The following is a 27,146-nucleotide window of genomic DNA, read 5'->3' as shown; positions in this document are numbered from 1 at the left end:
TCCTGTCTGGTTGAGGAGACAGGGTCAGTATTCCTCAACAACCCCATCCCCATTCTCCAGTTTTTGTAGGATGTCTCATCTGCTTCTAGAACCACCTTTTTTGGGAACCATCTCTCAGTCTGCTTGGCAACTCCCATCTGGGTCTTTCCAGGCTCTCAAAAAAGAGTCTTATCGTAAACTGTGGGTTTGAACAGTAAAAAAAAAAAAAAAAAAAAAAAAAAAAAAAAAAAAAATTGAGAGGCTTTTTTTTTTTCTGGCCATGGCAGATGCCTTCCTTTTAAAACGATATTTTGTTCCATCATTGTAAGCCATTCATCCTTGTAGTATCCAAACAGATCTCCAGGTATGAGAAGTTTCTTGACTCAGGTGCCTGAATATTGCCCAGAACTAAAAGGAGTTTGGACTAAAAATACAATTAGTCTTACCTGGAAATACCTCTTTTTTTGGTATCTGGTCCTTTCTGTGAATGTTGCTTGGATAGTAAAGAAGAAAAAAGTTTGTTGTATGCAAATACTACACTTAAAAAAAGAATTCTGTTATTTGTGGAAGCATATTCCACCACTGTCATCATCTCATACCAAAGAATTATGGTACAATATTTTATTTCACTTTAAAAATAAACTGTGACCCTGTTTTTAATGAAATACTGTTTTGTAAATGCAGTGATTGATTTTGCTGCTTTACTATTCCTCTAAATAGAAAATCAAGGTTCTACATATCTATAAAGCATACCTTCTATGAACTTTTTGCAGAATTAAAAGTTTATGAGCAACGAACTCTCTAAATTCACCCTTGTGGTCCTATTATTTCACCTAGAGAATGAAAGTACCTTTATTTTATGATGAAAATAGTCTAAAAAAGTCTTGTGGTATTAGGGAACTCTGGCACTTAAGGGAAAAGAAGTTATTTTAGGATTTTCTTTCCTGGTTTTCAGTTATGTGTCTTAGTAGCATTTCATTCCTTCATTTTTTAAAGAATATCTGGGGTTTTTTTTCATAATTTAATTTGATATAGTTATAAGTAAATAGGCAAACAACTGTATGTGTATTTATAGCTTATGCTGGTCTTGAGGTTTTTATGATACACTGCATTCATGTTAGAAAGAGTTGGGTAATCCTCATTTCTGCAGGAATTCCAGTAAACTTTAGAGTTGTTCATATAGATCTCCTATTTGCAATATGAACTCCTGTCCTTAGGAGCATCTTTCAGAGCTAAGCCTTAATCATGATGAAAAAAAAAATGATAGAGATCCTGCAGTTGATAAATTTAATGTTATAATCAGTCAAGCATCTTTTATGTGTGAAGATGAATATTCATGAATACAGAGGGAATTTTATGCAGTTTTCTAATGCAGATTTTCTCTACCCTCTCCTCAGGATGGGCTCATGCTGTTTTCACTGAGGGCTTTGGCATGGAACACCATGGAATAAAATAGCTGCATAATCTTAAATCTTCCTTTTCCTTCACTTTCAAATTACAGTCCAAAACACTTATTTGCTTCAGTATCAATAGTTCAAGTAGTGGATGTCAAAGTGACTTTTCCCTAATGTGGGTAGCCTTAAACTTGAGAGAACAGATTTGAAGCATTGGCTTGTTCCTCTGCGTGGAATAGAGGATCAGCAGATCCCTCAGAGCTGAACTCCTGCAGGTGCAGTTTAAATCTTTCCAGTGCAGTGTTTCTGAAAAAATGACAGGAATCTGTGGCTGTGCAGCTGCTGTGGAAGGCCATTTCCACAAATCTGACTGCAACATCTGTTCCTTTTAGTGTCCAGAGTTCAAAAGGCCCAGGGGCATTGCTGTGGACTGGGTGGCTGGGAATATTTACTGGACTGATCATTCCCGAATGCATTGGTTCAGCTACTACACGACTCACTGGACCAGCCTCAGGTACTCCATCAATGTGGGACAGCTGAAGGGACCCAACTGCACCAGGCTCCTCACCAGCATTGCAGGAGAGCCATATGCAATTGCTGTAAATCCTAAAAAGGGGTATGTATCCGTCAACACCTCTCTGATTTGGTAATTCAAATAAAATTTCAAGTTGTTTACTTAATTTCTTGCTCAGCTTACCTAAATGTAAACCAAGACCTCCACTCTGCAGGAATGCTGAAAGGCTCTCAACAATTGAGCATCAGTGAAGTGTTTTGAGGCTCTGTGCCAGCATTTAGGTTAATTTTTGTGTTTAATACTTTCAGGATGATGTACTGGACAGTTATTGGGGATCGGTCTCACATAGAGGAATCATCTATGGATGGTACTCTGAGAAGGATACTGGTTCAAAAGAACCTGCAAAGACCTACAGGTAAACACCTTATTTTTCCCAAATATCTGGTACTCACTAAATCAGGAGGATTTCAGTCTCTCAGTTAAAAAAACCAAACAAAAACAACAACAACCAAAAGAACCTGAAAAAACACCCAAGGAATGGGCATTTTCCTATATTTTCTGACTGGAAATAATTTACTGTGTTTTCTTCCTTTACCACATGGTAGGAAATAGATGTTCATGGAGTTTTTAAATTTTTTGTCAGATATTTAACACAGGCCAATATAGAGGGAATGCAAAGAAAGAGTTCAAGCCTTTAGTATTTCCTCCCAAATGGGATTTTACTAATTTTGTTTACAATGTTTTTAAATTTATTACCACATATGGCTTTCCTATTTCAAATAAGAGGGAGTGAGAATTTGAGCATTTGGGCCTGACTTCATAGGATTCACACAGAAATTACTATCACAGGAGTGTTACATGTATAAAACAAATAGAAGTACTTCTTTTATCTCTGATACCATGAAAGATACCTTGAGAATGCTAGTTATGTATTAATTTGTATTTAAATCTTCTCATTAAAATGCAAAGATTAAATTAAATCTGGAGAGTGGGGACTGCTTCTAAAGCATTCCCCTTACAGGTCCCATGTATCACACAGAACTGACACATGATGATTGCCTTTTGCCAGAAATTATTCTCTTTAGCCATATCCCTGAATACCAGTGTTTCTTTACAAGAGGTTTTTTTTTGTTTGTTTGTTTTTGGTTTTTTTTGTTTTTTTTTTTTTAGTGGAGTTTTAAATGTAAATATATTTCACTGGTCTGTGAGTCAGAATTTCTCCACTTCGTCTCATCTATCTGTAGCTGATTAATTTATGACCTTGAGAGGAGTATTTTCACTGTTATGTATAATTTCTTTTGATGCATTTTTTTCTGACTTACCTACTTACATAAATAGGAAGAAAAAATACCTTTTCCCATTCTTATTAAAGATGCACTGCAACTTCAAAAGCTCAGAATTAAATTATTTTATGGTTTCAATATTTTCTTCAGGCTGAAGTTTTTAACATGACCTAAAATGGCATATTAACAATTTAATCTTCCTCTGTGAAGCATGGACTACTTGATTTAGCCATTTAATTGTTGCTTAGAGACTGGGCATTTATAATGTCATTGATCTTTTATTCTCTTTTGTTTTCTTTTCATATACAGATAAATATATATATATAGCTATATATCTGCCAATATTGCTGTTTAAGTTTTGCAGCAGTAATGTAGTTAAAATAATCTGATTTTTAATTCTGCAAGACTGCATGGGAAGTATTGGTGATAAAAATGAGAACAGAATTAAATATGTGTGGAAGCAGGGTGCAAAGACTCCATGAATTCTGAATACCTTGTTTTTAACATGGGATCACACTGGTGCAATTGGCATATTAGATTTTGGTTGGGAGAACAGGTTAGAGGATTTGAGTCTATATTTAATTCCCACCTGGTATTTCTATCCCTGAGAAGAATGGGCTAGAAAAGGTGCTGACCTTGGCCAGAGTAAGGTAAAGAAAGTAAAAAACCATGGTTGCCCCAAGGGGAAGGTTTAAGTGAGAGATGTAATATTTTATTTGCTTTGTTTTCCAGTCAAATCTTTTCATTGCTGCAATATTTTGTGTACATAACAATATGAATGACATAAACATGTAGAATTATAGAAAAATATTAATTTTTTTCAGGTTTTATGTTCCTATTTGAACTTTATCTCCTTTGTAGGTCTCGTAGTTGATCAGTTCAGCCAGCGCTTGTTCTGGGCTGATTTTGAGTTGTCTGTTATTGGCAGTGTTCTTTTTGATGGGTCCGACTCAGTTGTGTCTGTGAGCACAAAACAAGGTATGGAGAGCCTTGGTATAACATGATTCCTATTTTACTTTATTTTATATGACTGAAGTTTCACTATTCAGAGGAACTATGTAAGCAAAAAGCAGTGCTTATTGAGTAATATTTTGTGCTTTTGTTAGACAATGCTTCAAACCTTATCTAAGCAAGTGTTTTAGATAAGATAAAGAAAATTTCAGCTTTAGGATAATCTAATAAAATTACCTTAGGGGAACAAAGATTCAAAGATCTGTGTGCAGTTCTCCAAGTTTAGGTACTATTGAGTAACATTGTGATTAATATTTAGGCTTGATTTCATTTGGACTTATATTAGAGCTGCCTGCATTGAATTGGAGTTTCAGGGGTTGTAGAACAGTTGATCTGAATCAGTTCTGGGAGAATAATGGGCTTGGCTTTCAGGTCAGGGACTAATCACAGAATTCTGCTAACAGAATGTGAATGAAGAAAGTTCCTTTTGATAAAAAAGGAGATTCTGGTGAAGCAAACTGTTTTCAGTTGCACAATGGCTTTTTAACAATTTGTTAAGTAAGAAATTTATGAAATTTGAGTAGAAAATAAAAGGGACACATTAAAAAAAATATTTGAAAGCAGTCTTTTTGAGAGGATTGCTTAGTGGGCAGCTGGTTCTGGAGAATTGTCAGGGTGTTGTTATACCTGGTGGTCCTGAGTGTTTTAACCCAGAATTCCCTAAGATATTCTGGAATATACTAGGAGGAATCTCCCATAATCCTAATTGGGCAGGACAAGTTTGAAATACTTTTATTTTGGTTTAAAAGCATTTTATTCCACAATTTGTATCAATATCCATGAATATAATCATCTGAAGAGAGATCACTTTGAGGGTAGGGGTCTGACCACAAACTCCTCTTACCAAAGGAAAATTGGGGGAGTTTAGAAATTGCTTTGCAATGAGACTAAAACCTTCAACCCATTGAATTAAATAAACCTTAAGGTATTAATAAGAATTTATACATATTTTTTTGAAAATTAAATACTGAGTACCAAACACTGAGAGCATGAAAGAACAATAGGAAGAAATAAAGGCTGATTGATGAAATTAAGTAAATACAAGGGAAATAAAACAGGAAATCCAACTGATGGCCTAATAGGCCCACAGAGCTCTTAAAAAATGAGGAGTTGGTAGAGTTAACAATTTCTTTTGCATTAATTTACTATAATTATGAATTAAAACAAGTGTAGGAGAAAACCTAGCATTTCAAATATGTTAGGAAGGAGCTGAAGAAATGTTTTGTCAGAATAATTTCTTTGATGTGAAGCAAAATGACCTCTTTCTTCCTTGTCACATACATCTAGTTAAAGTGTTGTACTTCAGGTACAGCAAGTAGAACAAGTCTGTTCTAATTGGTGAGCTGTTACTATGGAGTTCTTTTATTTTTTTTTTCAATGATCAGCCAGTTTCTGAGGCTCAATTTTGTGGAAAACTGATAAAAATCTTAACATTTAAGTTGCCTGCAAAAGGGGAAGAGTTCCTTTGAGGAAGATTGCTTTTTTAAAGGTAATTTTTGTGAGGACCAAACAAGCTGTCTGAAAGATAATGTCCTTAGGTGTTAATCACAGTAATTAATTGACGTTTTTATTTTAAATAGTTGTTTATTTGAATATGAATATATATTTGTATTCGCTATCCATTTTTACTCAAGGTTTACTGCATCCACATAGAATTGACATTTTTGAGGATTACATATATGGAGCAGGCCCTAAAAATGGTGCATTTAGAGTGCACAAATTTGGCAAGAGCCTTGTGGAATATCTCAGTGTGGATGTTGATAAAGCAAAAAGTGCCTTGATTTTTCACCGCTACAAACAAACGGACTGTGAGTAAGCATAATTACTTTAAATTTATCACCTCAGGGGGGAAAAAAAGTAACCAAGTTGTGTAAACATAAACCAGAGCCTGATTGTACACACTGAAAATAGATTTAGTCATATTTCTTTATATCATTTTGATGCGTTTGCACCCATTTGAAAGGATGCTGGACAAATTTGTACAGAAATGCCCTTGGTACCTGCACAGTAACTGAGATATAAAAAAATTAGAGGAGAGATGAATAACAATCCCTCTAGCCAGAAGCAGGTGAAATTTCTTACTCCATGTTACCAATACATTTCTTGGTAATGGAATGAATTCTGTCCTTCTGTGGGTCTTGCATTGCTTTTTGGGGGAGTGGGTTCACAGACTTGAGGCTGTTGATGTCCTGGGAAGTGGAAGTGTATCAGAATTTTTGTATCTGATTATTTATCTTTTCTTAGCTTTAGAACATACCTCTGAATTTATTAAATAATTTTAAAAATCAATATTTCTAATATTTTGTCTTTTTAAACAGTGCCCAACCCCTGCTTGGACCTGACGTGTGAATTCATTTGTTTACTCAACCCTTCTGGTGCAACATGTGCTTGTCCAGAAGGAAAGGCATTGATGAATGGAACATGCATTGATCAGAGCCTCCTAGGTAGGTACTGAACACTACAGGAAAACCAGAAAATAAACAGCTGGTCAGTTTTGGTCATTGCAAAAAGCCAGGCTGGCTGTGAGTGCAGAGTTTTGTGATGTTGTTCAATACACACATTAATTAGCTGAAACTGAAAGGTGAAGAAACAAAACCCCTGATTCAAAAAAATATCTCCCCTGCTAATATTCATCAAAATGAAAAATGAGCTTTCAGCTTAAGTGATATAAGATGATACTTAAAAGTGAGTGGGTATAAATACTGACCAAGAGAAGTTTGAAAAGCACTGAGGTGTTTTGGATCCCAAATTAAATGTGAGTCATTCAGGAGAAAAAAAAACACTGCAGCAATGGTGAAAAGACAGCAAGAGCAGCATAGCAAATAATAATGACTTTGAAGTAACAGTCAAAAAAAGAAAAAAACCCTGCAGCATTTTTATCTAAACTTATATATTCTGGGAACCTCTGTAATGACTAATACTGAGACACTGGAAACCAGAATTCATGAGAAAAGAGCCATTAAGTTCTTGCTGTGTTTTAGTAATGGGGAGGGAATCTTTTCCATAGAAGATTATTAAGTACTTTAAAATGTCTTTAATTTAGGCCAAACCTAGCTTGGTCACACTACTTGAATGATTTCTTAGCCAGCTTGAATTTGTAAATGTTCCAGAAATCACAGAATAGCATTTCTTGTGTGTATTATGTGTATTAGGATGTTTTTCTGATGTTTAATTCCAGGCTCAGAAGTGCAAGTGATGGATATTTTGGTGAGATCCTCTGTGCTTAAAGTGCTCAATTTAGCCATTAAATTAATTTACCTGAAATGTCATAATTCTCTGAAGAAAATCTCATTGATCTATACTGCCTAGGCTTTAAATATTGAATTAACAAGACTGTGTTTTAGTGGTTCATGACGTGGTATGAATAAAACTGTCCAACTCTGGGCACAAATCAGTCTGAACACCCTCCCTGCCCAAGGGTCAGCTCTTTCTCCATCTCAGGTGGACACGTGTCAAGAATTTCTGCTGTTACAGCACTGCCTAAAAATTATTTCAAATTACCTATAGTTACTTAGGTGCTGAAGAATGGACAAATAAAATAAATTTGTTTTCACTGCTGACTTGTACCAGTTTGAACTCATAATTTCAGTAATGCTCCATTTTCACTCGTGGGCAAAGGATTGTGCTGTGGTAATGTTTTCAGGAATGTGTGTTTTTATTAAAGAGAGATCTGAAGAGGTTTTTAAATGACTTGTTATAAATTTTTATGGGTAGACAGAAAATGCCTAGAGAAGCATTTTTAATATATTGATAATTTTCAGTACCTTCCCATGGCTGCAATATCTGTTATGACTTTTTAAAGGGCTGCTGAATAAGTGTTTCCTTAGTTTTTTGTTTACAATTATGTTTCAAGTAATGCCTAATGTAGGCTTTTTCTTACTTTTTTTCATCTATTTTATTTTTGTAATAGTAGGCATCAAGTTTTGTAATATCACAGATTACAAATTATGAATTGACACTTCTGTATTACAGCATACTCTATTTTTTCTGCACTATTTTGATTTTTTTTTTAAGTGGAAGTGGATGTTAAATGTTTGTCTCTTGCTGAAACTCCACTTCAGCTTCCAAGGACCAGCAGAGATTTCTGAAAATATCAGTGTTGACCCCAAGATCAGCATCTTGAACTGATACAGATGTATAATTAACTGCTGACTGACAGTCACTTGCCATTCTTAGGTCACCAATAGCCTGCAAACCAACGAAAAATCAATTTATAAATCAGGTTCTTTTCCTTTAGGAGGTTATAAAATATGGAATAAAAACTAGGAGCTGCAGTTTTCCCTTTCTGATGAAGATCTAGAAAATGTATGTGAATATTCCAGACCCCACACATTCAGTTTGTTTAAAGCTCTTCAGAGCATTTTTGGCACAGTTAAGGACGTCAATAAACCCAAACAGAAAATCCTGCCTCAATTGACTGTGTACTGTTTAAGGGTGACCTGACAATCCAAAGGGAGCTTATACAGACTTTTTTTTTTTTTTTTTCTGTTATTGTGCAATCAAATCCTGATTCAAAGTCAGTCAAAATATTCTTGTTGATTTTGGTGGCCTTCTGGTTTTTGAGGTGTTCTGGTTTTATTGTGCTTGCACACAGCTATTTTAGGTCATGTAAGAAGTCTTTTACTCTTAGAAATTACTAGCAATTGTGGATATCAAGAACTTGTAGGGTTGAACTGTACTTTTTGAATAATATATAATTCAAGTTACAATAGAAAATAGTAGGATCTTGACTATTCATAATATTTTAAATGTCTTTGAGTGGTTTTTAAGTCTTTTTAAATGCAGTAAGGAAACTACTGATAGATTTCCATGACTTGGCAGAGCCAAAATGGGACAGCCTTCTCCATTTCAATTCAATGTCTCTTAGTCTGTCTACCATAATGGTTGGTGACTGCAAGGTAATCTCAGTCTTGTTCTGTTCCTTGTGCTACATCCCAAAAACTGGCTCAGATTTTTGTTCTTTAGATTGTTCAGTTTCTTCCTTTTTTTTTTTTTTTAATCAGAAGAAAATTAGCTAAGTCCTAAAATTCTGCATACTGCTACTCCTGGCTTGGTCCATTGTTTTGTTTTTTTTTCTCATCGGCCATACATGAGGAATTTTAAATATTGAATCCTCAGTGGCTTTCTGTAGGACTGAATCCAGATTTCCTCAGACACCTCAAGCAACTGAGGAGAAACAACTTCTGGGTTTGATTTGGAGTTTTCAAGCTGGAGTCATTGCAACATATGGGTGTGTTGCATCACTGGGAAGGTTTTTTTATAACCAAGTGAGTACAAGTTCCAGTGTTTTCTGAGATGAGCTTCCATCTCATTTCTCCCTGGATCATTGTGAGTGACTGATAGACCAGAGTTCTTTTGGGGTTTATTTATTGACTGAAACAGGCAGGACTTTTTCAGTTTAGAAAGTACACTTTAGTTAGAGCAGAGGAAAGAGCAGCGTACCACCTCGTTTTCCTAAGAGAGACCCCTGGATTTGCATATATTGGGTTTCTTGTATCTAATTGTCTGTAGCACAATGAAACTAAAAATGTACCCAGAGGATGAAAACAGAGAGACTTGCATTGGAGGAAGACATTGAGTCACACAGCTGAAGGAGCAAGAGTAATGAAAACTTCCAAGAGTTCCCTGTTCTGGAGCCTCACATTCATCACTTTCCTCTTAAGAGGGGAGCATTTCTGTTCTTTTGGTTGAATGGAAAGCCTGAGGAAAAAATTCCAAAGACTCAGAACTGGTGTTGCTTCTGAAGAGAGATGAAACAATTAATTTATCATGTTGCTTCCCTCAGCACGTCTCTGCGGGGACTTGCCCAGTGCATACAGAGATTGCAGGCAGAGGAGGTGCTTTGGCTGGGGTTGGAGAGGTTCATCCCTGTGTGCCTTCTTTTTCAACCCCAAAGTCTGCCTTAGGGAGGAGGAGCTACTGCAGTTTGGTCCATGATATCTTCTTGGGGGTTCTTCTGTTTTCCAAACTTCTTAGATTTAAAAAAAAAAAAAAAAAAAAAAAAAAAAAAAACCAAAAAAAAAAAAACAAAAAAACAAAAAAAAAAAAAAAAACCACAAAAAAAAAACAGTGGTCACAAAGAAATCTGCTCCTGGTTTGAAAAGAAATCTTCTGTTTACAGCATTTCTTCTGTATTTACAAAGGGGTTATTGTTTCCTAGTTCAGAAGAAAATGGGTGCCAGCTAGATTTTCTCACTCTGCATTGTTTTCTTAGCCATTCTTTTCCTTTTAAAATTGTAAAGAAAACAGATGTCTTAAGAGGAAAAAAAAATGTGAAGGGAAAACAAAGAGGAGCATCTGTCTTGCAGCCTTCAGACAAAATTTGGGGAGAACAACTTGTTCTGATACTTTTCAGCATATGGCGAATTGGCAGGTGTAGTACGACTCTCATCTGAAGGAAGATTTATAGAACCTTACCTCAACATTAAAACTCTGCTCTCTGTCTTTATGAGGTGCATTCTGCTCAGTAAAGGATGAGCTACATCTTTGTCCAAGGGAGAGCCAAGAGCAAATAACTTTCTGCCCCATGGGATGAGTATTTCCCACTGTGGGGGAAACTGTTCTTGTCCCAAAGGACGTAGGTCCCGAGCCTTGTGCTCTGTAACATCATCTCCCCATTTAACTTGTTTTGTCCAGAAAATGGGGAATACTTCAAAAAGGAGAAAATAGCAAAAAGATGCATTTTTCTCTAAGAAAGAATAGGGTTGTTATAGAAATGCCAATAAAAGGTGTGTCTTGTGTAAATGGGGGAGAGGAATGGAATATCAAAAAAATTGAACAAGTGAAAGAAAAAAATACCAGTAGAGTTCACAAAGCTTTGGTTTGGTGTTTTATCAGTGTTTATTCTTTGTAAGATTTTCCTTTTGCTTCCAGTAAAAGGGAAGAGTCAAAGATGAAGCTGATAAGACAAAGTCTACTAATGTTTCTGTCAGTTTTACTGGGAAGAAAATCATAAGAGAAATGGTGAATCAAAATTCTTTGTATTGTGTATTAAACATGTTAAGATTGAAATAGGAAAAACAAGGCAGTAGAAGTCTAAATATCCAGATTAGGGGAGAATATATAAAATTACATGATCTGTAATCCTTTCTTTCTTTCATGTTAGAGAGATTCAGTAGCTAGACTAGAGGTAGGATAACAATTGAAATTATATACCTCTGTCATTTCAGAAGTGAAAGGAGCAGCTGAGAGGTCTTTTAAGTCTGAGTTTAGTAAGCTCAGAGCAGCATTGAAACTGGAGTTAGAAACTTTTCTGATTTTGTCTTTTTAACAAGTTTGTTCCAAGGGTGGGCACTTGCTAGACCTGTTCCCACTTCTTCTTTCTGAGGTATTTATTCAGTAATTCCAATTAACTGTATTCAACTTTTTCTACTAATTCTTCTGTATTTTTCTCCTGTATTCCTTTTCTTCCTGTCTTCTCCTATGGAACTGTTCTGCTCGTGTCTCCCACACAAAGGCAGGCATGTCATCCCCTTTTGTGCTCAGCTGATGTGAATCCGTGTAATTTGTTTCTTGTATTTACCTCCAGACACCAAAGCAGCAGCATTACACCCCATATATTGTTCAAGTCTAATACACTATTTTAAAACTGCCTTTTCCATTGCATCTTTCAATCTTCTTTCTCAGCTTATTGAAAGTCCAAAATTGCTGTATTAGATTTTTTTCTTTTCATATTAGAGTTGTACTGAAAGTCTTGAATTCAAGATGTTTCATAGAGAACAAAATCAGTCGTAGTTTCCATTTCCCCCCCCCAAATTTTATATCTTAATTTTGTGGAATTGCTCAAAAAAAGAAATAGAACATACTTTTAATGCACTATCAGAAAGGTTCATAAAAATGAGCAGTTGTCTGTACTTCACTGTTATTTATTCTGTTTTTGCCAAGTTCTGCTCCATAAACTCATGAGTAATGATAAGTAAAACAGATAAGCTAAGCAAAACAAAAATAGGCCTTCTCTCCAATAAGATATGCTACATTATCCATTCAAACAACTTCTATAATGAGTAACCAAAGAATGGTTCATGGAACATCAAAGGATTTAATGAACCACCCAAATTAATAAAACACTGAAGCATCCTCAAACTCCCAAATACAAAGTAGCTTTCTTACAGCAATTGTATTTATACAGGGTGGATACCAAAAAATCAAGTGAAAACAGGATTTCATATTTTTATTGTAAAACTCGGGAAATAATGAGGCGCTGGTCAGTCCATCATGGGAAATTTAGTTGCAGCTTAATTTTGGAAAGTTACAATTATCTGAAAGATGACAGTTTCCAGAAGTTTTGTTTAAATAGGTTTGATCCCAGGTTTTGTGTCTGCACCATCTCAGCACTGGCTGTGAAAGGAGGCTTAGACCCTGCTGAGGAGGGGTGCTCACAGGCAGGAGAGAGAGACTTGGCAGCATCAAAGAAAGGGCTCTGCACAAGCACAGTTGTGTTCCTGGGTTTTACAGAGTTCTTTCTGGAGAGAACTGGCTAGGTAGAGAACATCCAACACTGCTAAGCTCTGCACTTGCAACACAATGTGTTTCATTAAACCTCAAAGGAGGTGCTGTGCCTGTGCCACACCAGGGTTAGACCTCAACCACAAAGGGACAAATAGGAACTTGGACTCTTTTTCATGAATTGTTTGACTAAAGCAGATGAATTCAGCAACACTCCTGCAGCTGGTGGATGCATTATTGAAAAGTTCTTGTGGCATCTCTTTTGTTTAAAGCCATGTTGGCTAAATTCCTGGATTAGTTAGGAAGCAGTCTGGCTTCACAGAATTGTTTTGCTACGTGACAAATGAAGTCCCGTTGCTGAAAGTATGATTTGGGCTGGAAAGGTGCTTTTCTGCTTCTTTAGGATTACAGTTGTTTGTGTGTTTGAGCATTATATGTGTGCTCATCTAGAATTAATTTGCTGTTGTTATCATTGAGTGATTTTGTACCTTGTTCATTGAAATTAATAGAGGTTTACTGTTCACAGTGTTTTGAAGAGAGGCACAACTCTAATTACACAAGAGCTTTACATGAGGATTGAGTCTGGCCTGATCAGAGTTTGTGTCCCCTTATACTGCATCACTAAGAGGGTGGCACTGCCATAAGAAATGTGATTGCAGAGCAGCAGGCAGCTTCCCTTCTCAGGGATTTTACAGTCTGAACAGAAAAAAAATAAATTAGCAGAAAATGTGACTTATGAGAAACAGGTTTGTATGCAAATACCAATTTTGGAAGAGGATTTAAAGGCTAAATAATTTCCTTTTAAATATTTTGGACAGGGCTTAGTTAAGAAGGCTGTTAGTTAGCAGAGAGTGTGGAAGAGAAATCCAAAAAAGGCTAATTAAAAAGGGCTGAAGTCACAAGAAAATGACTGAGAAGTTTTCCAAGGTCTCCCAGATGAAGCCAGCATTCAATTTTCCAATTCTCAAACTTGGAATTATAATTTCAAATAAGAATTCATACTATCATTACTCACTTAGATCCTAGGGAGGCCAACTTCCCTGTGACATGCAAGAGCTCCCACCAGCTCTACAGCTCCTGGGAGCCTTTCCAGGGTTTATGGTCCCCAGTTGTGGGGATTTTTCTGTCACTGTGCAAACAGAAGGCATAGTTTCTTTCTCCATTGTGAAAAGTGATATTCTGCCCCTTGCTGACAGAGATCCGTGGCTGTGTTTGAGGCAAGGTTCCGTTTTGCCATTTCATGGGGCTGGGGTTTTTGAAGCTGTGTGTGCTCTTGCTGCAGATGACAGCTGTAAATTAACCTGTGAGAACGGAGGGAAGTGCATTATAAATGAGAAGGGGGATGCCCGATGCCACTGCTGGCCAAGCTACTCTGGTGAAAGGTGTGAAACCAATCACTGCTACAACTACTGCCAGAATGGGGGAACCTGTGGGGCCTCTCTCCTTGGTAAGTATTTCTGAAGAGTTCTATCTTGCTGTTATACCTGCATTAAATGCTTGAATTTGTTCCTTTAATTTTTTTTTCTTTTTCTCTTTATTTGCTTTGTCTGTACTTAAACAATATGCAAAAAAATAGCAGCATATTCCACACATATTGTTTGTAATCAATAGGGCTTTTCATTCACTTATCTGGGAGTTTCAGCACAATTAAACTGTATACCAGAAAAAGGAGAATATAAGTAAATATTCAGTGTAAAGACTCATGTGTTGTGGTGTAGCAGTGGAATTGTAAAGCAAAATGTCCAGTCAAGCTACATCTACAGCAAGTTCAGATTTCTTCTTCTCTAAATTTATATCAATTCACCCCCTAAATTTATATGTGCATACACAGAGATATTTGCTTAAATACCTGACCTCAATCTTTTACCTTTGTCTTACTGGAGTTCACCAAATAGGAATTTTACTCACCTAATTCTCAGGAAGACTTTGTTGATGAGAACTCAGATCCTTCATTTTCCTGAAGGAATTTGAAATTCCATCTCCTGGGTTCAGGGGGTTTATCCTGTTAAAAAGCAGGCATTTGACAATTGATCTTTGTTCCTAACACATAAGCTTTTGTATCTTGTGTAATGTTTGGGCTAGAGAGGAAAAGTGTAAAAAGAAGTACTCTAAAATGTAGCAATTCTGTGAGAAAGGAGAAGTAGAACTCTATTTTCTGCTTCAATGAATATTTAAATATTTGATTCAAAATACAAGAGCTGGAGAAGAGTTTGCTACCTCCTTCTCAGAAACTTTCATCCGCTTAAGATGCTGTGAATCATTTTCTCCTGTGTGATGAAGTGGCCACCACCCTCTGAAAAAAGTCCAGGCACCTGACATTGAGAAGTTTGTGACTGCTCATCAGAGTTTCCTCCTTGTAATGCAGAATTCTGCATCTGAGTTTCCATGGCAGAGAGGGCTTAGATTGTAAAGATTTTCATGATGCTCCTTACTAATTAACGTTAGCCTATGTAATTTGCTAATTTAGCCCCACTTGCTGGCTTCTCTGGAGCCTCCTCCCATTGACTGAGGTGTGGTGGCAAAATTCCCAGGGAATGCAAGTCTAGTAATTTATTATTTCAGTTCTGAGTCGTTGAGGGTTAATAATGTTGTTCATAATAATGACTAAATATCAGAAAATGAGAATTACTTGTACTGGAAGTTGATTAATTAGACTTTAAACTGCTCCTAACAGCTGATGGAACTACTGGCACAAGTGATAAGCAGAGATTTTTATCAATGTGTTGAGATCAATAAATGCTAAGTAAGGACATGGAAGTGAGTGGAAGTGATGGTTTAAATGGTGTGAAGAGCTTCCTCATCATCTGAAGAGAGGATGTTTATTCCCACATTTTTACATGTCTGGCATCTAATTGATTCTTTTGTGGGGTTAAAAGGCTTAATAAAATTAATAACTTGGCTCCTGGAACTCAGCTCTGTTGTGAGTCCTGCAGAGACCCCAGGGATTTATTTAATCCTTTTTTTTTTGGCAGTAGCCACAGGGCTCACTCACCTCCAGCAGTTTGTTTTCCCTTTCCCAGGCAGATCACACTTGCTGTGCTCACACAGCTATGCTACTGCATGGATATTTTTAATTTTCATTTTCCTGCTAAATCCAGCCTCTGAAATCTCTCAGCCTTGCTAAAACAATTAGTGGTTTTGCCACCAGTGGGTTTAGGCAAGATATAAGCAGGGTCTACAATACACTTTGTTGAATTCTTAACATGGGCCTGGGGAGGGCAGGAATCAGCCTGGGGAGGGCAGAAATCAGTCAGAGGAGGCAGGAATCAGCCTGGGGATGAAGGAATCGGCTTAAGGAGGGCAGGAATCAGCCTGATGCTTGGTCCCAAATGGAATGACATGTCTGTACTAAAATGCATCAGGAGAGCCAGCATGGGTGTCACCACAGTCCACATTTCATTGTTCAGCTGCCTCATTTGGGGGAATCTGAATCTTTAACAGCAGCTGAAGTTTATTGTAGCACACATTGTAGCCTTTAAGAGCTGACACCAGCACAGAGTTGGGTCTGATGGCTGTACCTCTGCACACCCACTGATAGGACTATTCTTCTGCTGTGCTGTCTCCATTTAGTTTCATCAAATTTTTAACAGCCATATTTCAAGTTAACCAGATGTCCTACCTGCCATTTCCAATTCATGAGGGTAGTCATGCCTTGAAGCCCACACCATAACTTTCATGTGCTGGAAATGTGGAAGAAAGACCTTGTATCTTTCTAAATCACAGTTACTCCATCCAATATTCCAGAAAAAATGTTCAAGTTCATGTGCATCTCATCTTCCTTGCATGCCTGGCCCCTGGACCTGGTAAATATTCTATTAAGAGGAAATCTCTATTTCTTATCAGGCTGCATTTCTTATCTCTATCAGTCCATAAATCGTGTGTTACTGAAACAAACTAGCATGCCATTGAGATGCCCCTTATCACAGCTTAATCCAGCCCATGATGTGCTAAGTGTGTTCCATGTTTTACAGAGAGGAGTTACACTGGACTCCCCAAAAGCATTGAAAAATGCAATTAAACCAAGATAGCTTAATTCCTCCAGTATTTTTGCAGCAACCATTTCATCTTTACAGTCGGATACACAGCCCTTGAATAGGGCAGGGCACTTTTAGCTGCAGGGGATGGACAAGCCCTTTGCAGTTGGACTGAGGGTGTAAAATCCAGACCAGCCTTCTCCTCGTCTCAGCCTCCCAGCCAGAGCTGATCTGCTGTGCCAGGCTCACGTGAGAGTTGTTAGTTTGTCATTATTTTATTCTTGTACATTTCTACACATAGGAATGAAAACTTTTTTTATTACCAGGAACTGCTCAGTTTCTCATTAATGGTTTTAGAACTTCAGCATTATATTTTGTCTAGATCTGTAGCTTGTCCTACCAGGTTGGTCTGTCTGACAGCAATAGAATCATAGAATCTTTAAGACTGGAAAAGACCTCTGAGGTTGAGTCCAGCTTAACCCAGCTCTGCCAGGTGCCCCACTAAACCAGGCCTACAAGTGACACATCCTTTAAATCCCCATGTTCCAATAGGCATATTGCAAACTGGTTTTGGTAAACTGCCTCAATCTCTGTGAAGTGTAAGATTACTATTTTAAAATTAAGTCAGCTCATATCGTTTGACTTTGATCTGCTGTGCTGTTGCTGTCTGTGCTCACAAACACCTCCTCAACAAGCAGCAGTCATCCTTCTCATCCATTATACATCTGACTCATCAAACTGACCTGCTAAACTCATGCAATCAAGTTCTACATGTTTTCCCAACCTTGCCTTTTCTTAAAGTGTATTTTTGTTCAAAATGATGACAAGTTTTCCTCTGGAAGTTGCAGAAGCCATACATGTGCCAGTGCCAATCTAAACCCATCTGCAAGATACAAATGACCTGTGATCATTTCAGCTTGCTTGACCCTCTCTTCCTTGGAGGCTTGAATTGCCCTTGTCAATTCTGACATGTTATTCTAACAGCTTTGATGCAGTCAATCTCACAAGTGTCATTTTGTACACGTGGCCTCTGGAGAGCTTAGGAGCTGCCAGCAATTTCAGCCTCATGAGATGATGCTTCCAAAGGGTCCCCACAGCTGGAAGCTTCCTCAGGAGTCAGGGAATTTCCTTACTGATAATTTCTGGCTCAAAAAAAATGAGATTTCCTGGGAATGAACGGATCATATTCTGATCCAAATAAAATGATGCAGCATACAAAATAATCTTCTGGTGAATGTGTGTGTTCTAGTGGATGTGTAAATCCTCTTTCCCCACCTAATACAGAATAGTAATGTGATAACTAATTAAGTAAATTGCAGAGTATTGCTAATTTTTTAAAACATGATTGTGCTAAATCTTTGCTGGATGTGTTAAGTTGTAGAACCTCATTATCTGCACACAAATGTTAATTTGTTAAACAAATCCCACTGGCAATTCAGGGATTATTCACTGTTGGCTTACTTACTGCTAAGCCTTTTGGCAAATTCCTGTGTGAATGTTATATAGCCAGAGATTGGAGCAGCTTTAATTAAAATTTATAAGTTTACGACAGTTGTATTGAACTACAATAATTGAACAAAGAAAATGTCATCAGTTAATTAAAAGTACACATCTGAGACATGTAATTAAAAGTTTGGGTGTAATAATGAACACTTTCCAGTAAGCCAAATTAATGGGAATTTCGGTGAAAAAAGTCACTGTTACCATAAAAACACACTTTGTTTCTCCATGTAATTTAAAGCAAAAATATTGCAGCAATAGTTTGCTGATTGTCTCAAACACATTATTTTATCTCATTCACAGAATTAGAGAAATCACTTTGTACTATACAAAAGGTGTGTCTAATCATACAGAATTGTGATGTTTGTATCAAAATGAGTGAAAAAAATTGTCTTTCCTCTAAATGGAAATATATGAAATAATCTGAAAGAATCATTGTGTATGAAGCAGATGTTATTTTGCATTCTATTTTATGAGCAAAACAAGGTGATTTGGTGCCCACTGAAAACACTGTCAGTGAAGAGCCTGTTTTGCTGATGCCACATCAGTCCCAGGAGTTTCCCTGGTGCTGTCAGCAGGACAGGCACTGTGGGCAGCACGAGGGTGGTGTTTCCCTGGAGCTGATCCCAGGTCCCAGCAGAACCACCACCACCAGCTTTGGAAAGAGCAGTCCCTGAAACTACTCAGAGATATTTAGAAATTGTTCTTTTCTCCTTTCCAATAACACAGAGAGACTCTCTATCTGTTGGGATAGATCCCAATCAGCTCACCTACTAATTATCTTCAATAATGCAGCTTCTCTCCACTCCTATTGTTTCAGTAAAGCTAATTATGGTTCATCAACCACACAGAAATGAATTATTGTGATTCCCACAGACTGCTGATAACAACTCCAAAGGACAAAATATTGCTTACAGAAAGCTCATGTAGAATCACCTCCTTTTCTTTAATAATGACAGCAACTTAAATATTGAAATTAATTGTGCATATTCATACATAATGACTTCAAAACACACATTGCTAATAGTGAATTTACCAGTGACTGGAAGAAATAAATAATGTAGGTTTTGGTGAAGACATTCGTCTGGATGATCTCATTTTCAAAACTTGCAGAAAGCTTACAAAAATAATGCTATTGACCTAGGTTTTAATTATTTTTAAATTTTTTTTAACTTTATTTGGTTATTGAAAATGCAGTGTTTCTCTGTTGCTTAGGCAATATCATGTGTGAAAATTTATCTCCTTAGAATTCTAGTCCTTGAAAAATATATATAAATATAAGCTTAAGATAATGAATGAATTCCCAAAAGAAGTCACCCACATATTACAGAGAAAGTAAACCAAGATATTTATTGGCAATTTTTGAAGTTTATTTGAAAAGTTATTATATAGACAATAGTTATTATATACCAAATTAAGTTGACAAACCAGGAGTAACTACATCCTCTGTATCCAAACCTAATTGAACATTGAAAGATTTTAATCCCTGCTATCTTTTTTTTTTTTCTTTTTGAATGATTTATTTTTTGTGAGAAAGGGCAAAACTACATTTCATTTCTATGTCAAAAATTTCATCTGTTTTTTCATATCCTACTGCCGAAAATAACTTAGAGTCACCAGAATATATTCTCCTTTATTCTACTAAATTCTGTTCTGCATTTATTCCATGAACCACTTCCCATGTGAATATTTTTCTACATGCTAATGTGTTGTGAATCTTTCTGTGGTGGTGAGGGTCAAGAATTCAGAGAGAGTTTTAATTCTGTGTCTGTGGAGTTCTAATCCTGAGATTTCATGACCAGAGAAGGTGCTGGAGCTCTCTGTGCATGAGCTCATCCTGCAGTTTCTGCCATCTGGGTTATGTGACATCTTGGTTACATGACTGTTTCCTTTGCAAACATAAATCTATGTTCTGATTCTATGATACAAAACCTTATGCCATTGTTTGGTATTGTTTAATGCTGCAGTTCTGTTAAACTGTCCCTGGAACTTTTTTTTTTTTTTTTTTGTATCAGAAATAATTTATGGGAATAAGGCAAATGAAAATGTCATTATTAGTATTATTTCTGGTGTCAACACTCAGTGTATAAATAGGCAATGGACTGTTAGCATTACTGAAAATCATGTTAAATTGAGTGACAAAAATGGGTTTTAGGCTATACTGTATTAAATTTTCATTTAGCTGTCAGCAGTTTGGCATATTTATAAGTCTACTTTAGTAAAGAATAGAATAATCTTTTCTACAAACTAGAAAAATATCATTGTCTCATCTTTTTAACAGATAGAGGACTATTTATAATGAAAACTGATTTCAGACCTCCAGATCTATGTTCTGTCACTATTTTATGGGGTTTTTTTACTGAAACACTGCTTCAAATGAAGGATTATGTGAAACCTCCTGTCTTGGGGGCAGAAATTTAAATACAACTGTATACATGGGGAAAAACAAGTGGAATCTGTGCTAACATCTGAGTTCAACATCTTTGATTTAATGTTTAGATCACAGGGGACAGATATGAATAACCAGGCTGATGCATATTAAAGGAGTTGGAGCTATTTTTAGGTCAATGGTTTTGTTCCTGCTGTACTCATTAGAGAAAGAGACTAACTGATCTCATGGCCCTTAGGATGATTTGCAAAACACTTTAAATTAGCATAGCTTAAAATAGAAAATACAGAAAAGAATTACATGAAGTGTGTCGTGTTAGAAGGGTAAGAAGTGAAGGAAAATGATTGAATAAATCATTCTGCATGAGTCAGAGAGAGGAGACAAAATGAGGGCGGTTCGCTTGCATTGAAAAATTCTCCAAAGAATTTGATACTAAATGATTGCACAGGATTAAAAGAAAGGCAGACCAGAAGAAAAATCAGATTGTGGGGTTTGTGGAATACACAGTTTAATCTTAATTACTCAATAATACAGCCAGCTAAGTGGAGAAGAAAGACCAGCAAGGTAAGCAGGGTTGCACACCTCAGAGTTTCAGATGCAGCTGTGGTGAACATCAGGAGGCAAGTGGGAAAGCAAGTGTGGATACATTGGGTGGTCAGTGGTAAAACCTGAGAGGTTATTTCTCCTGTTTATGCCTGTAATTCCAGTCCAGTGATTCTGCATCAGACATGCAGTACATGACACAGTTAACTTGATAAACACCAAACCATGAAATGTTTTGGGTTGGAGGGAACCTTAATGCTCATCTTATTCCAACCCATCCTGTCTGCCCTTTTATTTCAGAAGGGTCCTCAGGTCCTGCTTAATCTTCATCTCTTTCCTTCCTGGGAAGCCAGGAAAAATAAAAGTGTTAAACTTTGTTCTCCACAAATTTAGGAAAATCCTTGAAGCTGAATGAAAGCAAAGAGGAGGGTGGGGGAAAAAATAATGTATTGCAAGAGATAATCAAGAATGAGAATGGTTTATTAAGAAGTGAGAAGGGAGATGGCTGGTTGGACACATCAGGTCATTTACCTGACGATTATAAAGGAGATAAAAAAGCAAAGTCAGGAGATGGAAAAACATTAATGGGATCTAGAAGTTTGTTTTAAAGATAAGCCTTAAGAAAATAAGACAGGAAAGTGGAAGGGTTTAATAAAACAGTGGAATAGTAACAAAGCTATAAATCCTTTAGACATGAGATTTAGATAAGGAAAAAAAATGGGAAAACTACAACAGAGAATGATCATAGGAGAAAAATGCATTGGGTTTTAAAGACTATTTTAAAATCCTTTGAAAAGAAGTTGTAGACTAGGAGTTCATTGTGTGCAAATGTTCATCCCCAAGTGTTAACTGCTTTTCAGACATTGAATACTGATGTAACAGGTATCTTTGGTCTGATGCCAGACAGCAATTTTTGTGTAACAGTCTTCGTTATCTGAGAGGGGTGGCACAACAAAACAGGCACAGATACTTGTGGTTTATTAAAAACTGTTCTGTAAAGTGTAGCTATTAGTGCATTAGTAAATATTTGTTTTACATGTGATTATATATCAAGGTTTGTAGATTTCAGAATAACGTAGTGCACCCTGAAGAGACAGCAATGGTGATCACACAGTTATCCTTTGCAACAGAAGGAACCCAGCATGGCAGGATGACTTGAAGAGTTCAGTCATATCTTAAATTCCTGCTTAGGACCACCTTTGAAATGATTTCACATTTTAAATAATGACTTTTTTCTCATAAAAGAGTCAATGACTGCACATGCACAAGTGTAAAAATGCAGAGATGCAGTTTTTGAGTGCCCATATCTCCCAGAGACTCTTTTGTTTTTCAAAAGTTCTGCATTCAAGAAATGTTTGCAAAGGCACACTCCCTCAGCGTCCAGGGAAACACAGTTGGGCTAGAACATTGAAACTTCCTACTCTTACAATAAATCTGTGTGAAGTGCTGATTACTTTGTATTTATTTTTATCATAAAATAGCTTTCTCTGCTTTGGACAGGCCGGCCGACCTGCAGCTGCGCTCTGGGTTTTACGGGGCCGCGCTGCAACCAGACCGTGTGCGAGCGCTTCTGCCAGAACGGGGGCACCTGCAGTGTCACTGCTGGCAACCAGCCCTTCTGTGCCTGCCTGCCCGAGTACACAGGAGACAGGTGCCAGTACTGTAAGTGATCTCCACAAATTATTCCATCTGGGTTTGTAGGAAAAGCTCCACGCAATGGAAGTTTAAAGCCCACGTGGGTATTTTTCTTTTATGGCGTAGTTAAATTTAGCCCCAGATTATTTGTGCTGCTGAGGCAATGTCATCTGGTGTATTCAGGTGATCTTTGAGCATATTTCTCCCCTTCTACATGGCTGAAGAAAGAGCTTTTTTAAGAATGATTTATTGTTATTTTCATGAATAAGCCATAGAGTGGAGCAGTACAAGACAGATGACTTTGTCAGTAGCCGTGAGATAATTGTGTAAAAATCTTCTACTACAACTTGTCATGTGTTTTGTTATGCTGGTAATGAATTGACATACTTGGTTAAAGAACCTTCTGGTGTCCCTAATCTTTGCAGACAAAAAAGTCTTTTAAACTGCTCTTTTACCTTTGTTTTCGATTTCTTCCCCCAGCAAGCAGCACTTTGAGGATAGCTTTGAGTTTCACAATGCTATATTCCCTCAGCTTGCTCAGTGATCACCCTGAGTATGGTTTCTGCCCCATCGTGGTGTTGGAATTGTAAAGGATTTCTGAATGTTACTCTTGTTTAATTCTCAGGACTTAGCTTCTGTCTTTTGTATCTGATTTTCTCCCATTTTTTTCATTCCACTGACCATCAGTCTCTTCTCATTGAGACTGTTTTCTGAAGGTTTCCATGCCCTTAGAAAGGCTCTTCTCACTTTCTACAACATCCTCTAATTTTTCATTTATTTAACAGAGGAGTAAGAAAAGTAGACTATCAACCAATAGACATTTTGCTCTTATTTCATTTATATTTATTTTCTTGCTATGCTTTTGTGTTTTTTTTCACCATTATCTCTTTTCAGTAACTCAAGACATTTGAACATAATCTTGAATTTCTTCTTTTGGTCACTCAGTTACAAATGGCAGTTTGTCTTCCCCATGTCTTTTCAAAAATGATGACTAACAAGCAACCTTCCTTAAGTCAGAACAAATTATTTTAATGAGATCTGAATTATGTTTTTTAATCATCTCCTGCTTTTCTTTGATTGTAACATTCCAAAGGCAAGGACTGTCATAGCCTTGTTAGACTGTCGTAGTGCTTGTCATAGAACATTAAATGTGAAAGCCATCATCTCTTATATACCTTCAGTGAATTTGCTGAAGAAGGCTTGATTTAAGAAAAAAAAAGGGATGGGAAATTAGCTGCTATAAAGGTCTGGCTTAGAATACTCTGCAATATAAAAAGGTATTTAGTTTTAGAGAAAGGTCTGTCAGACAAGGAAAGGGATAGTGTGTATCTTTGTACTGAAGTAAACTGAATATATTTCCAGTTGGGAGACTATGAAATAAATTGAAACCTTTGAATGGAAAACCAGCAGTAATTGTGATTCTCTCCCCCTTGGTATTAAACAAACTGCATGAATCCACAAATAAGTATCTGCAAACACAATTGGGTATTTGAAAATAGTATAGCACATAAATCATGCAGAGACAGACACACAGATTAAGGAAAAATATTTACTTGAGGCTTACCCAAAACCAAACAAATTGTTTCTAGTTGAATGCTTCTGCAAACATCCTCTTTTTTTTATTTATTTAAGAGAATTAATTTAAATGTAAATTTGGGAATTTAGGGGTACTTTTTAAACAGTGCTTATTATCAGATTTGGATTGTCTGGGAAATTACCACAACACAGAGACTCGAAGACATTATGAAATACAAAATAAAATTAAGATTTTGCTGATCTAAAACTTAAGTCTTTTGGGGGAAAAAGAAAATCTTGCAATCTTTTAGAGTATTTTTTGCTGGCCAATAAGTTTTGTTATATTATACCAATCTACAGTTAATAATGTGTATATAAAGCCATATCTGTAATTTTTTTGCTTTATTCACACATGTGCATTATATTTTGCTTTATTAATTACCCTCACTTTTTATGCCAGTTGGAATACATTAAATGGCATTATTGCAAAGATTGGTTGCCTCCCAGATATCTTTTTCAGTCTGTCTTTGCTGTGATTGAAGGTAGTTCATATGCAAAGGATGGCACATGAATGTGTGTAGGTATTTTACTCCTGCTCCCAAGCTTAAAATATTATTAGTAGGGTTTTATGGCAGGGAGAAGACATTTGCTTGCAGTATTACCAGCTTGCAAAGACCTCATTTCCCCCACACTTATTGTCTCCAATTACCCAATGCAGAGTTTCTCCTGTGATTAGTTCACATAAGGGCTAATAACCTAAATGAGTGTTCCGTGTCAAGGCACTGGCATGGCTGAAATAAATTTAAGTGACTGAATTTACATAGAATTCTACTAACACTGTGCATGTTATTAAATACACATAAATCTGATGTATTTGAATGTAGCTCCCTGTTTTAAATTCCAGAAAAAAGACACACAGAGTAGCTAAAGTTCATTTCTTGTATCATTTAAGGCCCAAACTACCTAAAAAATAAGAAATATTTTCATGCAGTTACAATCATTCAAAGTGGATATGGTGATCCCACAAGCTGTGACTTTGAAACTGAAATCCCTTTTTTAGGAGGAAAAAGAAATAATTTTGTGTCATTTCAGCCCAAATGTAGCATAAACATTTTAGATACTGCAGATGACTCTAGGTGCTTGTGACTGCAATCAAGCCTAAAAACTAATAATTGTTTTGACATGTGACCTTCCTATTCCTACATATTTGTGGTTTTTTTTTTTTATTGTAATGTCCATGCAAACATATGCCCCTTGCACTGTTCTTACATAAAATCACTTCCAGTATTAGCTTTCAAACTGCAGTAGTTTTTGTTCCAAAAACAGCCCCCCTGCTGCAAAATGCCATTCCATACCTGGAACTGGGGAACAAGAAACAACTAAGAACTTCATTTAGCATCTTTTAAGCTGCTTGGTTGCTGATTCCTTAAGCAGCTGAGCCTACAGCCTGCACAGACAATGGAGACATAAAATGAATATTCAAACAGAAATAACTCCTCCAACAGCCATGCTCTGCCCCCCAGCAAAACTCTTCCAGCAGTTCTCACTCCTTGGAGAGGAGGAAAAGCAGCACAGAGAGCAGCATTAGCTAAATGTGTTTCTGACTTTGAGATACCCCCATAAGTGCTGCCCAGAGAAGTTGTGGCTGCCCCATCCCTGGAAGTGTTCAAGGCCAGGATGAGGCTTGGAGCAACCTGGGATAGTGGAAGGTGTCCCTGCCCATTAAGGAGCTTAAATGATGACTTTAAAGATAAAAACAAACCACAAAATAAACTTGTCACTACCACATAAATAAAAATTAACCCAAATGTTAAGATTACCAGTATTTTGTAGCCCTTGGAAGCTTCTTCAGTTAGGCAATTTGATTTTTTAAAAGGGATGAAAACCGAGACACTTACTGGTGGTTCTGAAGAGTTAAAGATTTTGCTACTTGAAATCTCAGTCCTACTGGCATTTAAAAAGTTAAATATGATAATAGGGTCTTGCACAGTCTGTGAAGCTTATGCATGTATGTGGTACTTGGTAGAACTTATGGATTATGTCTTTATACATTATTATTAGAACTCCATGAAATTTTAATATGTGGATAAATGAAAATAAAACTTAATTATTTCAAAATATTGTTTCAATTTCAGTTTAGCATAATGCTGTTAATGGTAATGTGAATGTATCAGAAGATTTTTATTCAGCCAACGTCCCATTAAATACATTAAGATTGCTCTGCTTTTCTCATCAGGAGTCTTTATATTATGTGGAATGATGCCATAAATGGTTAGACAATTAGAAAGGGAAAAAAAAAAACCCTCTTATGAGTTTATACTTCCATTTAACTTCCTAAGATTACATTGTTAATATATTATATATCTGTTTATGGGGTATTCTCGATTCCTGTGGATGCCAGTGAGTCACCGCCTTCAGTTTCCATTTTGTTTTTGTTACAGTATCCTTTAAAACATGAAAGCAATGCATTATTTATTTCTATAATCCTCCTTAATGCCTTTTAGTAATTGGGCCTGGTGTTGTTTCAGATGTTTGCCACCACTACTGCGTGAACTCCGAGTCGTGCACGATTTCCGACGACGGCCGCGTGGAATGCGTCTGCCCCGCGCGGTTTGAGGGCCCCAAGTGCGAGGTGGACAAGTGCAGCCGCTGCCACGGGGGACACTGCATCACAAACAAGGACAGCAGCGACGTGGTGTGCAAGTGAGTGTGTCTGGGGGAGAGGTCTTGTTCCAAGCCCTACATTTTGCAGCAGCTCTGCTGCGTTGTGCTTTACATCTCTCGCGCCACAGCTTGTCCCTGGAGCGGTCACGTCACGTCAGTTCCTCTGTGTGGCTCCTGCCCGTGCAAAACCAGCTGGCTCCTGGCTTTCAACACCAACTTGTGGAGCACTCCTCACTGGAGGAAGCACAATATAGCAGGAAACTGAAGGGTTTTCACTTGGAAACGTTGAAATTAATCAAG

General features: G+C 36.9%; 1 protein-coding gene across 1 annotated transcript in view; it reads left to right on the top strand.

The window, feature by feature from the left end:
• LRP1B (LDL receptor related protein 1B) overlaps positions 1-27,146 on the top strand; it is a 634,437-nt gene that overhangs the window by 585,737 nt on the left and 21,554 nt on the right. Inside the window, exons 78-85 of the mRNA XM_053982292.1 lie at positions 1,766-1,989; positions 2,196-2,302; positions 4,032-4,148; positions 5,816-5,989; positions 6,500-6,625; positions 13,909-14,073; positions 22,533-22,694; positions 26,711-26,885. Of these exons, the coding sequence (XP_053838267.1) occupies positions 1,766-1,989; positions 2,196-2,302; positions 4,032-4,148; positions 5,816-5,989; positions 6,500-6,625; positions 13,909-14,073; positions 22,533-22,694; positions 26,711-26,885 (1,250 nt within the window). The remainder of the gene's footprint in view (positions 1-1,765; positions 1,990-2,195; positions 2,303-4,031; positions 4,149-5,815; positions 5,990-6,499; positions 6,626-13,908; positions 14,074-22,532; positions 22,695-26,710; positions 26,886-27,146) is intronic.

The sequence above is a fragment of the Vidua macroura genome, chromosome 7 (genome assembly GCF_024509145.1).
Source record: "Vidua macroura isolate BioBank_ID:100142 chromosome 7, ASM2450914v1, whole genome shotgun sequence".
Classification (NCBI taxonomy): domain Eukaryota; kingdom Metazoa; phylum Chordata; class Aves; order Passeriformes; family Viduidae; genus Vidua; species Vidua macroura.
The sequence above is the reverse complement of the archived record's forward strand: the minus strand, read 5'-3'. Positions and strand labels throughout refer to the sequence as shown.